The sequence below is a fragment of the Bicyclus anynana genome, chromosome 4 (assembly GCF_947172395.1).
Source record: "Bicyclus anynana chromosome 4, ilBicAnyn1.1, whole genome shotgun sequence".
Lineage (NCBI taxonomy): Eukaryota > Metazoa > Arthropoda > Insecta > Lepidoptera > Nymphalidae > Bicyclus > Bicyclus anynana.
The window spans coordinates 8,068,761-8,083,989 of record NC_069086.1 but is presented as its reverse complement, the minus strand read 5'-3'; the positions used below and the strand labels follow the sequence as shown (position 1 = coordinate 8,083,989).

The 15,229-nt window shown below is 34.9% G+C and overlaps 2 protein-coding genes across 2 annotated transcripts; one reads left to right on the top strand and one right to left on the bottom strand.

The window, feature by feature from the left end:
* Positions 1 to 1,585: 1,585 nt before the first annotated feature.
* LOC112045665 (uncharacterized) lies at positions 1,586 to 10,928 on the bottom strand. The gene is made up of 8 exons (XM_052881355.1): positions 10,659 to 10,928; positions 10,435 to 10,555; positions 8,855 to 9,617; positions 8,116 to 8,321; positions 7,328 to 7,437; positions 4,976 to 5,182; positions 3,580 to 3,806; positions 1,586 to 2,641 (listed from the first exon to the last, which is right to left on the bottom strand). The coding sequence occupies exons 1-8, from the start codon at positions 10,782 to 10,784 to the stop codon at positions 2,416 to 2,418; spliced, it is 1,986 nt and encodes a 661-aa protein (XP_052737315.1). The 5' UTR covers positions 10,785 to 10,928; the 3' UTR covers positions 1,586 to 2,415.
* A 453-nt stretch (positions 10,929 to 11,381) lies between these two features.
* LOC112045640 (decapping nuclease DXO homolog) lies at positions 11,382 to 15,089 on the top strand. Its single transcript, XM_052881357.1, has 4 exons — positions 11,382 to 11,948; positions 12,170 to 12,434; positions 13,648 to 13,786; positions 14,664 to 15,089. Exons 1-4 carry the CDS (start codon positions 11,471 to 11,473, stop codon positions 14,943 to 14,945), a joined length of 1,164 nt encoding a protein of 387 aa, XP_052737317.1. The 5' UTR covers positions 11,382 to 11,470; the 3' UTR covers positions 14,946 to 15,089.
* Positions 15,090 to 15,229: the final 140 nt, after the last annotated feature.

The following is a 15,229-nucleotide window of genomic DNA, read 5'->3' as shown; positions in this document are numbered from 1 at the left end:
GAGACACAGAGGATGCAGTACATATCTACTTGATAAAAAATAGGTAAGTACCTATCAGTAAAAGAAAAATAAAACCTCCCAATTCTCTATGCTCTCAAATAGGAACACTGTTGTCTTTTTAATTTTCCCGTCAAAGAATACTTTTAGTGCCAAAAAATATCTAAATTATTTGTGAAATCAAAATTATGATATTTATGATATTATCATTTTGTACTTGTGAAGAATCAGACCGAAGGCCTAATTCTGCTTTTCCAAACTCTGGACAGATATGGGGAATAGTTGGCACTATCGTAACAACCCTTGTTGTTGTTGCAGCCACATGTTGGGTTTTCTACACAAAGGTATAGTATACGCCAAATTTCGAGGCCGTTCTGAGATTCCAATACGGCAAACAGCACAGCTATAAGGCCGGCTGCATACACTCGTTGCCCGTGTTCGGAAAACAAATTGCATGAAATCAATATAGAATACGCTACGCAGCGTGTGTTTTTCGTATGGAACACATTCTGCGCGTACGTAACGATACGAATGCGAGCCCTTGCAACAAATATACAATCCGAATAAAGAAAAACGTAAAGTCTGCAATAGTCTCACGGAATTCCAAATTTAAATTACGCATTAGGGTTCATTTACACGAGCAGCACGTTACCAACGGCAGCAGTGCTACCGACGACTGCAGTCAGCGGCATTCGACGGTAGTCAACTGTCAACGGTTGGTGACCACCGTCGACTGCCGCCGAGACGTCGGCGACTGCAGTCGTCGGTAGCAGTTAGTGCTCGTGTAAATGCATCCTTAGGAAAACGAGTGTATGCGGCCGACCTAACACAGATATATAAGTATTTTCATATACTGCGCAGCCATCATACGCCTAGTGTTCAGGGCGGACACGAAGTTTGGTGCATATGTTACGCTACGGAAAAATAGCTCACAACTCGTTACGGTTACAGTAAAATATCCACATGGCTAAATCCGTGTTATGGCTCTAATGAAAACACGCACGACGCGTTGTGGCCATCAGAGAAAGACCAAATAGCGAAATTGGCGTCGTGACTGACATGCTATTCGATCTCAACGCGTTGTGGCAATGTAGAATAATTTGGTGTCTGTGATTGCCACAAGGCGTCGTGCGCGTTTTCATTAGAGCCATAATACGAATTTCGCCATGTGGATGTTTTACTGTGACCACAACGCGTTGTGAGTTATTTTTCCGCTCACTGAGCGTTTTCGATCTTTGAGCGTAACACATACAATGCAATAGATTCCTTCTTTACTTGTGTATTTACCCGTGTGTCATCATAACATATTTCATATTAAGGGTTAGTAGATTATACCTACCTGAATAGAATTAATTAGGTATGTATGTCTCTGTAATAGACACGAGACCAACCTTCTCTTCTTCAGAGATTCTTCGAACCCCTGAATCTTTATCTATTTATCAATTCAATATCTATTGAATATTTGTTACAGTTAAAAAATAGAAACAGGCTACAAGAGGTTCAGAATACTAAACAGTCGCGTCTTAGTACTCGAACAGTGACGACACCGAGAGAACGTTATTAATTTTAAATAAATAAAACTATGTAATAATTGTATATTCAATTTTTATTGTAAATATATGTATTTGATTTAGAATATATTTATTATAATAATCCCTTACAAGCCCAATTTTTATTAACATTAAAAATTCATCATAAAAATGTTAAAATTACTAATTAAATCTAATATGTAGGTATTTACTTAATAAAGTCTAATATTTTTTTTAAATGATTTAATATTTTCTAACCAGATTTTTTTAGTAAGTGATTGCAATTCAGTGTGGTGATGTAGTTAAAAAAACCGGCCAAGTTCGAGTCGGAATGCCGCCGTTCCTTACCATCTATACTAATATTTTGAAAAATACTTTCAATGTTAGATAGCCCATTTATCGAGGAAGGGTATAGGCTATATATTATACCCGTATTTATACAAGAACGGAAATCACGCAGGTGAAACCGCGCGGCGTCAGCTAGTTATCTATATACATGGTAAAAATAAAGTTTGTTGTATGGGAGCCTCATATTTTTTTAAATTCTATTTTTTAGTGTTTGTTGTTATAGCGGCAACTTAAATACCTATAGGGTCCCGTTTTACGCTTAGGATACGGAACCCTAAAAAATGAAATCTGCAATATTCGTACATATGGCACATAACGATTAACACTCATTCTGTGGTATCAGCTGGGTTATTCCCTAACTTTTGTCGTTTATAAAGTTAATAATTAATATTAAACAGTCTTGAACCTGACAGACATGTCTTAATTGATATAAAATTAACTTTTGTATTTTAGCTTTCTACCTTTAAAAATAAACAACGACATCTCATCACAAAGAATATACAATCACATACACACAAATCTGTGTAACAATAAATTTAATTTAATAAGTGTTATTTAAGAAAAAATTCTTATCATTAACTTTAGTACAGTCTTGTAGCAAATATTTGTGTTCGTCTTCAACATGTCCTCGTTTGAGCAGATACACTAATATGTATTGGTAGGGGAACACTGGCACATTGTGGTGGAAGAAGAACCTCAGCTTCACTCTCTCTATTATCTTCATGTCAACGAAACAGTAGTCTGCGGAACAGCAGCTTCCGGGAGTTCTAAGAAAAAAAAATAATAAGAAATATTTATTTGATAAAAAAAAAAGTTTGTTATCTCCCACTCACGAATGCAGTTTACTCTTTCAGATCGTAAGCTTATTAGCGTATATATATAAACAACAAAATTGCTTGGAAATAAAATGTATTACATGACAGGCTACTTATATACCTATTGTTAAATGGTGATAAACTAAAAAAGGATAAACCTGGCTTTGTTGTAGGCTCTTCTCGGACCAAGGCGCGTATGGAACCCTCGTAACTTAATATTAAGTTTTCGAATAATTATTATCACCATTATCTTAAGTTTTATATTATTACCTGACGTTTCGAAAGAGCTTGTAAACTAAGCCCATTTGAAATAAATGATTTTTGACTTTTACTTTTTGATCGACTAAATAGGTGTCTTAGTAGGTGTATGTTGCCCCGCAGCATAGCACTATGTACGTTTCAATACTAACGCCTGAAAAGTGAAAGGTGCGCAACCGAGAAGCACCAGGCTGCGGCGTGCGCGCCCGCACGGATGTTTACACTGTTGGCGGCAGCGCACGGTGAAAGGTGCGCCGAATAGGTTGCGCACAAAAAACGTAACGCTGTAATTCGTTCATTGAATTTTACTGCCCACATTTTTTTCATACCGGTGGCTATATATGAAAAATCGATTCATATGGAGTAGACTCCAAAAATAAACATGTTGGTTTTACAATGGTATCGTGACCTTTAAACTACGAGTAGGTAAGGCAGTATATTGCAGACACACACTGCACGAGTGGCGTGGGAAATAGGCAGAGACGTCGTGTGCGAACCGCAAATTGAACCTGCGTCTTGTAATTCCACCGCGCCACGGAGGCCGTCAAAATGACAGCCTATACCGAAACAATTTATTACACACTAGGTATATTTATTTAAATATTGCCAGATGAAAAAAAATACTGCGTTACCTGGGGTCATATGTAACAGGCTTCGCTTTGAGCGTCTTGAAAATCATTTGGTAGTACTGCCTGTATTTCTTCTTCATAATCAACACGATCTGTTTCCCTTCGAAGGGATACTTGGCGCCTTGCTCGTGCAGCTGCATGTGCCAGTACACGGCCGCCTTCGTCACCTCTACACTCGTGTTGTCGATCTCCACTATTTTGGGGTTCCTCATCCATTCGTACATGTTTTCCTTAAAATTGAGATTATATTACTCAGAGGCTCTTTTGTCCCCTCGAAAGAAATAGCAATATTTTGATTTAGGCGATTGGTCGTGTTGTAAGCGCTCGCGTTCGAGAGTGCGTGCGATCGAGAGTGTGTGTGTGCACACAACTAAAAAGTTGGAGGTGCATGCCCTCGGATTCGAACCCACACTCTCCGGAATCGGAGGCAGAGGTCATATCCACTGGGCTATCACGACTCATCATTATATGTAATTGTAATTCATGGCGAGTGGCTAGTGCCATATCTAATAGTATAAAATATCGTTAGTCTAAGCTGCATATAGTTATTGATATAGCTCAGCGAGTCGCGAAGCTGAAGTGGCAATGGGCAGGCCACATAGTTCAAAGAGCCGATGGACGTTGGGGTCCCAAGGTGCTGGAATGGCGACCACGCACCGGAAAGCGCAGTGTTGGTCGACCCCCCACCAGGTGGACCGAGGACATCAAGCGGGTTGCAGGGAGCCGCTGGATGCTGGCGGCTCGAGACCGTTTTGTTTGGAAGTCCATGCAAGAGACCTATGTCCAGCAGTGGACGTCCATCGGCTGTTAACTCAGACCAATTATAGAAGGACCTGTATCGCACTCATAGTCACGAACAAAACTGTCTTTCATTTTCTGAAAAAAAACGAGCTTAGACTTCGTATATATCTTTTACCAAACTAGAGGTTTTTGGCCGTATTTTACACAACTCAATTACACAAAAAGGTATTTTTACGGAGCTCTTTAACCGACGAACACGATTACAACTTTTTAACATCGATTCTATAGAGACAGTTTTTATGATCGCACTAGCGGACACCCGCGACTTCGTCCGCGTGAAACTCGATGTACACTTTCAACTACCCCTACCCTACCCCTAACCTACCCTACCCCTACCTTTTCCTGATTTTTTTTTGCTATAAACCTCACGGAGCCCGAGACCTTTCCAACGAATGCAAAATCGTGGAAATCGGTTTGTGCGTTCTGGAGTTATAGCGTCAGGAAGGAAAACCCGACTTATTTTTATATATTAGATTAGATCGTTGTACTTTGACAGAAAAGTAACGTCTAGCAAGGCTGGTCCTATACAATAATTGGTCTGAGGCTGTTAATGATGATGATGATGATTAATCTGCATATCTGATGATTAAATACATACCTGTAGGAACTTCTTGCATCGAAAGCTGTCGTACACAAAGCTGATGTGCAGCAGCCACTTGCCGGTCGCCAGCGCACACACCATCATGCCGGAGAAGGTGTCGCTCGGCAACACAGACACAAAGTGTGTCGCCAACATTTCCATTTTCGTGTTCTCCGCAACCACTCCGCCCAACTCGTTGATCATTGCCACTATTCTATCCCGGTCCTATAAAATTATACCAACTTACGTCCGTTTTCAATGACCCACAGGGACCATTTCAGGGAGGGCAGTCTGAATTCTGAACTGAGACAGTGTCGATTACTAACTCAATGTTTACCCGTGCATAACACGAAATTTTATAAACATTCTTTCGTTGTGCAAGCCGTTAAGTTATGGAATGCTCTCCCTTTGAACATACGGCAATCAAAGACACTGGACATTTTTAAAAATGCCGTAAAGACTCATTATCTGGTGCAGTAAAGACGATCTGTATCTATTATTTCTCTTCAATATAATATATTTATTAGTATATTTTGATATGTATTTTATTCATTATTGTAGGTATTTGTGTTATGTTTTTTATGTATTAGGATGTAAATTATTTGTATGTATGTGTATTACTAATACTATGGTTATTTTTGTTTTACGCCACCTGCTGATGTTCTTAAGTTTTCCTAAACCGAAGGTTGCCTGGAAGAAATAGCTACTTAGCGATAAGGCCGCCTTTTGTATGCTGATCTCTTCATAATTTGTTTTTATTTCACTTGTATTTGTCTTTGTGGTGTGCAAATAAAGTATATCTATCTATCTACCCAAGATTACGGATTATAATTTTTAGATAGCTATCCTCGATTAACAGGCATAAGTTAGACACGGGCATAAGTTAGTTATTTCTGCATATCGTCTCCAAAGAGTTAAAAAATCTTTTGTGGGTTTGGGTGTACTCTTCTATAACAAGATCCCCAAGACTGTGATGGACTTGCCAATGCACAACTTTAAGCAATGTGTTAAAAAACATTTACTTAGTCGAGGTTACTACACTATTGATGAGTTCCTTAACGACAAAGGTGCTTGGAGGCCATTGGATCAGCTTCCACCTTCACACAGGAAATAAAACTATAAGAAATTGTAATTTAATTGTTATCAAATGTAAATTGTAATACTGTATGACTTTTTTCAAAAGAGCAACTGTTGAGTTTCTTGCCGGTATCTTCTCAGCAGAACCTGCCTTCCGAACCGGTGGTAGAATCTTTACAAATAGTCAACTGACGTGTCAAAAGTGCTTGTAAACTGAGCCTACTTGAAATAAATGAATTTTGAATTTTGAATTTTAAAATTTTTTGACAGTAACAGTCCAACTATCTTTACATAGTCAAACTATCTGTCAGTAGGTTATTGAAAAGCAGAGAAGAACAGAAAGATACATTTTCTTAACTTTAGTAAGAGAAATGGCGGATAGATAGGTTATTGAAAACGGCCGCAAATTATTATGAGTATATTATCTATTATCTGTATATCCCACTAATATTATAAATATGAAAGTTGTACATATCCCGCACAACAGTTTCACATAATTAGCCTCAATAGCTCAACGGTAAGAGCGGCTGGACTCATCACCGAGGGGTGGTGGTTCGATCCTCGCCCCGTTAGTCGTACCCACTCCTAGCACAGTCTTTCCCGACGAGTTAGAGAAGAATGGGAATATTTGACATATTAGAAAAAAATATGGCAAATATTCTCTTAAAAATAATGATTATGAGTATATCTGTATATCCCACCAATATTCAATAGCTCAACGGTATGAGCGGTCGGAATCATCACCGAGGGGTGTTAGTTCGATCCCCGTCCCGTTGGTCTATTGACGTACCCACTCCACCAGTCTTTCCTGACTAGTCGGAGAGGAAAGGGAATATTGGTCATGTCTAAAATAAAAGATGTGGCAAAAATTCTTTAAAAAAAAAATAATTTATCCCATTCCTATTACAATAAAGGATATTTGTAAACAAATGTGTTAGGAGTCTCTTCAAGAGTTCATGTTACTCTAGAATTAATTTGATAGCTAATGTACTTCACTGATGTTCTATGGATTCTGAATTATCCTGGAAATCCAGGAACATATGCCAGAATCAACTAATATAAATGTTAATCAATACTAATATTAGAAAGCAAGTATGTGAGATTTTAGGAGGTAATCTCTGGACATACTGAGCAGATTTTGAAAATTCTTTTACCAATAGAAAGCCACGTTTTTTGATAGTGTCATAGACTATGTTTTATCCCTGTGTTCCCGCGGGAACGAGAACTACGCGGACAAAAAACCGCGAGGCGTCTGTTTGTTTAAAAATAAATACTTATGAGTCCTAATCTTACATGAATGTGCTCAGAGAGCATGAAAACTTTCTTGTCACAGGCACATATCAGATTCTGTTTCATTTTCCACGAGTCCTCTGAGGTACCACTTGGTGAAGCATAGTCGCTGTCTGTAAATGTTACATTTAATAAATTAAATCAACTCTACATGCAAGTCCACAGGTTACCATAGGTCACGTGCCTCAATTGTCCGGTGATTAACTGGTTGACCTACAGACAATGATGTCTATGGTACAAATCCTGGGAGGCCATCAAAAAATATAATCAAAATCTCAATAATCAGATAAACTTTTACAAAATTGCTCTTTTATTAGCATATAGTTAATAGGTATATTATATAAAATAAAATAAATGACAACTACCCTATTATACAGGATGCTTGGGAGTATTCCCCATAACTTCAAGGTATTAACGAGACCATTTATAGGAACCAAACTGCATATCTAATGTTTTATTAACTCTAAAAAAAAAGAATTATGTTTTCATAAAAAGTAATTCAAGTAATACCAACTATCCATGTAACACACGCCTTTAGATAACATTGACAATGTTGTATTTTGAAATATAATGCCATTATTATAAGGATTCGTCGTATAGGGACACATTTTAAGATCTGTTTACAAAAGAAATATTTTTTACTCATTTTAGAACACAAGTTCCTTGTACCTTTTGAATTAATTTTTGTTAAAGAATATAACCCTAGAGATATGGAAAATACTCCAGCATCCTGTATAGTGTTTAAGTTAAGATAATAAATAAATAAAAATAATAATGGATGTAATACATACCAGAAATTTCCTCTGGATATGTGGCTTGTATTCTGCTTATAACTTGAGTCTTTGTATTTATTGGACTGTAGTTGTTGGCCTTCTTCTTCAGTTTGTAGTTTTGTATGTATTTCTTGAATGGCAGGTACACTGATGTCTTAGCTTTGCCATTTTCAATGAATTTCCGAAAACTCACCTTCTTGGGGGTACTTTGTCTACTGGAGGACCTTTAAATTTTGAGTATGTATTATTTTAATTAATAAAAAGCACCATGAAATAAAATTTAATAAATTCATTTAGGTACCTACAAATTATGTAGAATATTGCAATTATTATTAAAAATAAAAAAATAGTCTACAATAATTTACTCATATGTGAAAAAGCAATACCTCACACAGAATATTTTTCATTATTCTGTGGAACAAGTATTTAAGATTTTTTATCCCAATGAATGCAACATTAATCGTAATCGCATATTTTAAGATAGGCATTATAAATACTTAGATATTATTTGTTTACTTACTACTGAAATAATATGTGTGAAGAAATATTTTATGTATGTACAAAATATTTTATTATATTTGAATGAGAAAAGAAATGAAAGGAAGGTCCCATGAAAGAAAATTAATATTGATATCCCATAATTGATAATAAGAAATAATAAGAAGTGTATTATGATATTTACTTAAGCAGCTTGTTAGTGTTCTTGCAAAGCGCTGATGCAGGTCCCAGGCATGCCAAAATAGCATGTGCAACTCACTCTGTTCCCAATTTCGAGAAGAAATTTTTTAACGGGCTTGACGCAGCAGTCGGTTGCGGTTCAATTTTCTGACATTCAATCTCTTGATAAATGTCTTCAATTGACCAACCTATCTGCCGTCTTACCGCTTTCGGCTTCCTAGTTTTAACAATCATGGGGGCAAAATCTACACAATCAGTGCCTGCGTCACTAAATGTTTCATCATGCATTTTAAAATGGAGTATCTTTAAATGTTCTAAATATGAAAACTTGTCAGTGAACATTTCATGACAGACTGGACACACAAAATGATGAAGTTTCACATTAGTCGTGCATTTATTAAGATGTGTCACATAATCATCATATCTGTCATACATTTGATCACATAGAACACAGGAAACGCTAACATATTCTGGAATGTCTGGGATCGGTGATAGAGGCTTGGATGCTTTTGTGGGTGTATAGTCTGTAGCTACGAGTGTCTCGTTGCTACTCGACCGTTGAAGCTCGTTATGCTCAATTGTGCAAGTGACATGGCAAGTGTGTGCTCCATAATTACTATATGATTGGTTACAATATACACATTTAATTGAGTCTATATCGCTATCAGTCTCATCGCTAGTTTCAAAGCAGGGGCTCAGTGGAGCCGCTACTCTCTCTACTTGGCCAGCTTTAACTAAATTGTCATCGTTCTCTTCTTTTATATACTCAGTATGCATGTGGAATTCCTGATTGTAAAGGTCATTATAATCTTGATTGACATCTGGTTTATCAATTTGTATGTCTGGAAAAGAAAATCATAAAAAATTATTATTATTTAATAAATTTGACAAATAACCTGTTTTTTCTAATAATATAATAAATGAATATAATAAAATAAATAAATATAATATAACAATATAATAATAAATAATATGAATTTCATTTGATGGAGCTTTTGCAATAATTAGAGAAGGGGTTGCAAAACAGAATATTCTTATCCACTATAAACTTATAAACTTTTTCAAAATTAATCAAACTTTTCTTACACAACACTAACATATTTATACACCAGATTAAAGTACACATTTTCTAGAACAAAAAAACCATAATACCAACTATAAGAACTTAGAAATTCATTAACAGAATCATTAAACTTCGATCAATAAATTATGCTATCTATTCTTAGGCTATGTAGTGCAGTGGGTAGTGACCCTGCTTTCTGCATCCTGGGTTTGATTCCCACAATTGGAAAATTCTTGTAGAATGAGCATGGCAGTTTTCCTGTGTCTGGGTGAATTTATCTTATTATACAAAAATTGTGTATCACATTGTTTGTCCTTGGAGGAACTCCCTAAAGTACTGAGCCAATTTTAAACACATTTGGATACTGTGCAGTTTGATCCAACTTGCTTAGGGCTAGGGTAGGTTTTAGGGTAGGCTTAGGGAAGCAGTAAGTGCAAAGTCAATGTGAAGCTTGACCTGATCCGCTAGTACATTATATATATCTAAATAGTGATGCTTGTATTGTTTAAGTATTTTTATATTTATATATGTGGGCTTGTATCTCTGCATTTTCCCTAACTGTGTTTGTTATTTGTGCTTAATTAATATTCACTTACCAGGAAATTTTCTCAAAAGACTATCAATTCTTTCACATTGTAGCTTGAACAGATAAGCTGTACTTAGGTTTTCAATACAAGAAGTGCATACACGGTCCGAAAGACCGTCATTTTCGTGAATCTGTAATATGGTTACAAACTTCAATATTATAACTATTAAGCTGATAATTACCATTAAAACATATCGTATGTTGAATTTGTTATCCAAACAACAATAAACTTACTTGAACATTCGCAAACGACATAACCATTTCAGACAACTTTGTTGTGTCATCTTTTTCGAAAATTGAACAGAAATCACCTATTTTTAAACAGAGTCTACATTTATGAAAACGATTATTTACTTCCATTATTTATCGGGACGTAGAAAATGCATTTAGCCGTAGCGTTGAATAATGAAATCAACAAACTAAAGCCACTAAAAACCAACAAAACTAGTTTTACAACATTTTTAAATTCAAAATCCAACGATGTTTGTGAATTGTGTATGTCATTGTCAATGATGTTTTACGTCACGATCACGGAATGGTCACGAACACAGATTATAAATTAGTAACATAAAAAAAAAACATACATACAGCCGAACGTAGAACCTCCTCCTTTTTGGAAGCCGTTTAAAAAGTCACGAACGTCAAACTTGGATTGGATGGCAGTAAAGGATTACTTTACTTGGATTTACCGCCCAAAAATCGTTTTTTTACAATAGAAAATGAAATTATTAACTGACAGATAAATAGTTTGTTTTTTTTTTCCACTTGCTTTATTTGTCGTCTGTGTTCACTAGGATCTGTGGCTAACTCCATTTGACGTTTGTGGTGGCTATCTTTTTAGCCGTTTGTGGTGGTGGCTAATATCTTTTTAGCCGTTTGTGGTGGCTAATCTCAACTGACAGTGACATTTAATTTGACGTTTGTGGTTGACATTAATCTACTAAATGAGACTGACACTGACGTCAACTTTTGTAATTTGTACACAAACACAAAAACAAACTTATTTATATTGAATTGAACTTTTGAATTAACATAAATCATAAAGAATGCTGCATGTAGATGCACGGGATTATTGTAAACCATTTCCAAATTTTGGGAAGCCAAAAATCATAGGATACATTGGTATAGAAAACCTTAAGTATGCTTGTCAAATAGCAGGTAAAAGAGTGAATTTCGATTTAAATTTACACCTAGATAGAGTTAAACGCAAACCACCAGACTTGGATGTAAAGTTGACTGAGCTACTAAAGTTTTTAATTGAGCATGAATCCAGATTGAAGTTTCCTTTAGAAAATCAGTTAGCCGCTGCTAAGTATTTTTGTTACCGCGGCTTGTTGACGTGCGTAGCTTGTACTCCATATGAAAACAGAGAACCATGGAAAATTGTGGCCATATTGTACAAAGGAAATATATACTTATGTGCGAGAGATACAGAAGAGAAAAGGAAACAAAAGTTGAATATGTCAGAGAAGGACAAGCAGTTCACCTCATGGGGATATAAATTTGAACAATATATGCTTTCTGGTAATAATTATATTTTTTACCAATATATGCTTTTGTAAATATATTAATGGAGTGGTCTGTATTTATAAACAACACTCAAGAGCACCAAGGGTACATTTCAGGCAAAAAAATATACTGCCTGTGATTGATAGATTAAATTCACATGGTGGCAATTGCTAGTTTTAAAAATGGAATTAGTGATGGTAGTATACACATTTTTAATTTAGAAATCTAAATTTCAGATAGACCAGACATAGAGCCTAACCCAAACTTACCAGTTGATGAGACTGAAGAGTTTTCATTAGTATTCACTACACACCTGAATAATCACAAAATTGTCTATGGCGCAGAGATGGATGGCATTAGATGCGACAAGAGTCCAGTCCCTCCTTTCCCAAATGCTGAAAGAAATCCTGATAAAATAATAGAATATTTATCATCCAATGAATTTATAGAACTCAAAACAAATAGGCACATTGAGTTTTCTAGACAGGAGATAAATTTTAAGTAAGTTTGCTGATTCAAATTAATATTAACTTTTAAATTTGAAGTTTCTAAAATGAATTGTAAGTTATCAGACTAGCTAGACAACTAAATTGCCTTTATTAATTTAGTTAGAAATCTTAATTGTATGTAATCAAAAATCAAGTCTGAATTCTGATACAATCAGTAGTAGATTAATTTTGTTAGAGATGTGTGGGTTATCTCTCATTAGTCATTATACTTATTAATACCCTTCAAATTAGTCAGTATGATTCTTGATGATACCTTGGAAGATATCAAGTTTTTTATTTGGACAATGAGGAATCTGGAGCTTTGATACCCGCTGCCTTTGAAAGACGGCCCAAACTCTTATAATAGGCTAGTTGATATTTTTTTTAAATGATCTTAAATTGATCATTATCTAGATTGAAAAAAAATCATCATATTTTTTCGAGATGTGATTACATGAAAATTTCATTTTTTAAATATTTATTTATCAATATGAGCCAAAATACTATCGGCCATGATGGTCTATATTTCAAGTTTTTTATGACGTCACGTTAACTAATCCTTTACCAAACTGAGTGTTCGACAAAAATATTAGTTAACGAAAAAAAAATAGTTTGACGTTTGGTACATCAAGTAACATTGTGACATCACAAAATGGACAACAGCGTTTTTGACGGTTGGAAAATACATGTTTTTTAAATTAAGTTTTATAAGAAATCCTTATCTTTTATTAATTGATATCAATATATTTCAGACCCTTATTCCATGTACTATGCAAAATTAATATTTTTTATATTAAATTTGATATGGGTCATCTACCATATTGGCTACCATACTTACTAACTATAACCTTTCATAAAACGGGGTGTCTGGCTATTCCAGGCTCTCATTCTATAATATTGATTGATTTATTTATTTATTTGAACCACCAACAAAATTATATGAACACAAACAAAATATTTTACAAATAAGGGTAGCATAACACATATAATTTTACTTATAGGTAGCCACAGCATGCAAAAAGTGTAGGTCGTACGAATAATAGGAATTAAAATTGACAAATAGAAAGAAAAAAACAAAATATAAATTTGAATTTACACATTTTGACAAAAACCAAAAGAAAAAATTTATATGAGAACTTTAAAATTTTAAAGATTATAATTGATTATAATATTTTCTGAAAAAGAAAATATTATAATTGATTTTATTTGAATATTTTCTTTTTCAGGAGGTTTAAAACTAAGAAGTGGTGGTGCCAGTCTTTCCTTGTAGGAATTGACACATTACTTTGTGGTTACAGAAATGATGATGGGATAGTTGAAGAATTGAAAGTTTATGATGTCAGAGATATAGCTAAAATGTCAGAGGTATGTTGGTATATAAACTACCGAAACGCCTAAGTTACTAGCTAATAATGAAAAAAATTAATAATTTATAAAAGTACTTTTAATTAGATCAAATATATTATTCGCCTATTTTAAGAGCCCAACACAAGGCCCTTGGGACTTGAGCCACCACACTGCTCTAATTTTACTGGTTGGCACTTGCCCAGTTCGGACTTCTTTAGTATTTATTCAAAATGTGTTTATTTTCAATTAGGTTTACAAGCACTTTTGAAATATTGAAGTGATAACTGCTCACTGGAGGGTAAGCCTTTTCGTAACATAATGCGTTACGGCACCATTCTTTCTAACTTGTTTTTATATCAAATCCGACGCCCGCGACTTCGTCCGAGTGAAACTCGATGTAAACTTTCAACTTTTGGCTGGTGGCAGGCTTCGGGCGTGGCTAGTTACCACCCTACCGCCAAGCGATTTAGCGTTCCGGTACGATGTCGTGTAGAAACCGAAAAGGTGTGTGGATTTTCATCCTCCTCCTAACAAGTTAGCCCGCTTCTATCTTAGACTTCATCATCACTCATCACTTACCATCAGGTGACCATTGTAGTCAAGGGCTAACTTGTAAAGAATAAAAAAAAATCTACCCCTTACCTACCCTACACCTACCCATAAATTTTTCATTTTTTTTTCTGTCATAAGAACCTTCTCCTGACAATAAAAAACACATCAAAATGAAGAATAGTGAAATTGATCAAGTCGTTCACGCGTGATGGCGTGACCAAGGGATATATAGATTCATTTTTATAATTATATAGATGACTAACTTCTGCTGTCTCTATTTATTTTCCTCCAAGAAAATGATCTGTACATATTATTGGAGTTTAACATGTAATTCTTTTTGCAGAAATATTGGAAACCAAATGTTTGCTTCAACTTTTTGGATGCATTCTTAACATTTGTGAAACGGAGTCTGGCAAAAAAAATCAAACATAAATTTGGACAAAAGGGATTGGACAAATTACAAGAAGTACCATTAACATGTTTACTGTTTGAATGGGCACCACACTCATCAGTCAGGGTATCAGACAATTACTGCCATGAAGATGATCCTATATTGTTGGAATGGTTCGTCCAAAACTTTGGAAAATCTAAGGCCTTGCAATTAAAATTTAAGGAAAAGTGCTAAAACTAATGAGGACCTTTTACATGTTTGTTGTAAAGTTACAAAAGTTAGAAATTACCTTTTAAGTTTTAATTTTAATTAATGTTGTTTATATTTTTACATTTTATATAAAAAAACAAATAATATAATAAATATACATTAAACATACATATTTTTTCTCCTATCTCTATTCGATCAAAATATAATAAAAACCTCTTCTTTGCAGACATAAATTACTATATATTTAGTATATATAGTAATTTAGCAGTAGCAAGGATAAAAAATAGATGAATATTAAAAATTAAAAC

Bases quoted from the DNA above. Each gene is read 5' to 3' on its own strand.
- LOC112045640 (XM_052881357.1), top strand. From the start codon at position 11,471: ATGCTGCATGTAGATGCACGGGATTATTGTAAACCATTTCCAAATTTT. The intron at 11,949-12,169 runs GTAATAATTATA...TCTAAATTTCAG, and splicing joins TGAACAATATATGCTTTCTG to ATAGACCAGACATAGAGCCT. The intron at 13,787-14,663 runs GTATGTTGGTAT...TTCTTTTTGCAG, and splicing joins ATATAGCTAAAATGTCAGAG to AAATATTGGAAACCAAATGT.
- LOC112045665 (XM_052881355.1), bottom strand. From the start codon at position 10,784: ATGGAAGTAAATAATCGTTTTCATAAATGTAGACTCTGTTTAAAAATA. The intron at 10,556-10,658 runs GTAAGTTTATTG...ACCATATTACAG, and splicing joins TGTCGTTTGCGAATGTTCAA to ATTCACGAAAATGACGGTCT. The intron at 2,642-3,579 runs GTAACGCAGTAT...TTTTTTTCTTAG, and splicing joins CCTGTTACATATGACCCCAG to AACTCCCGGAAGCTGCTGTT.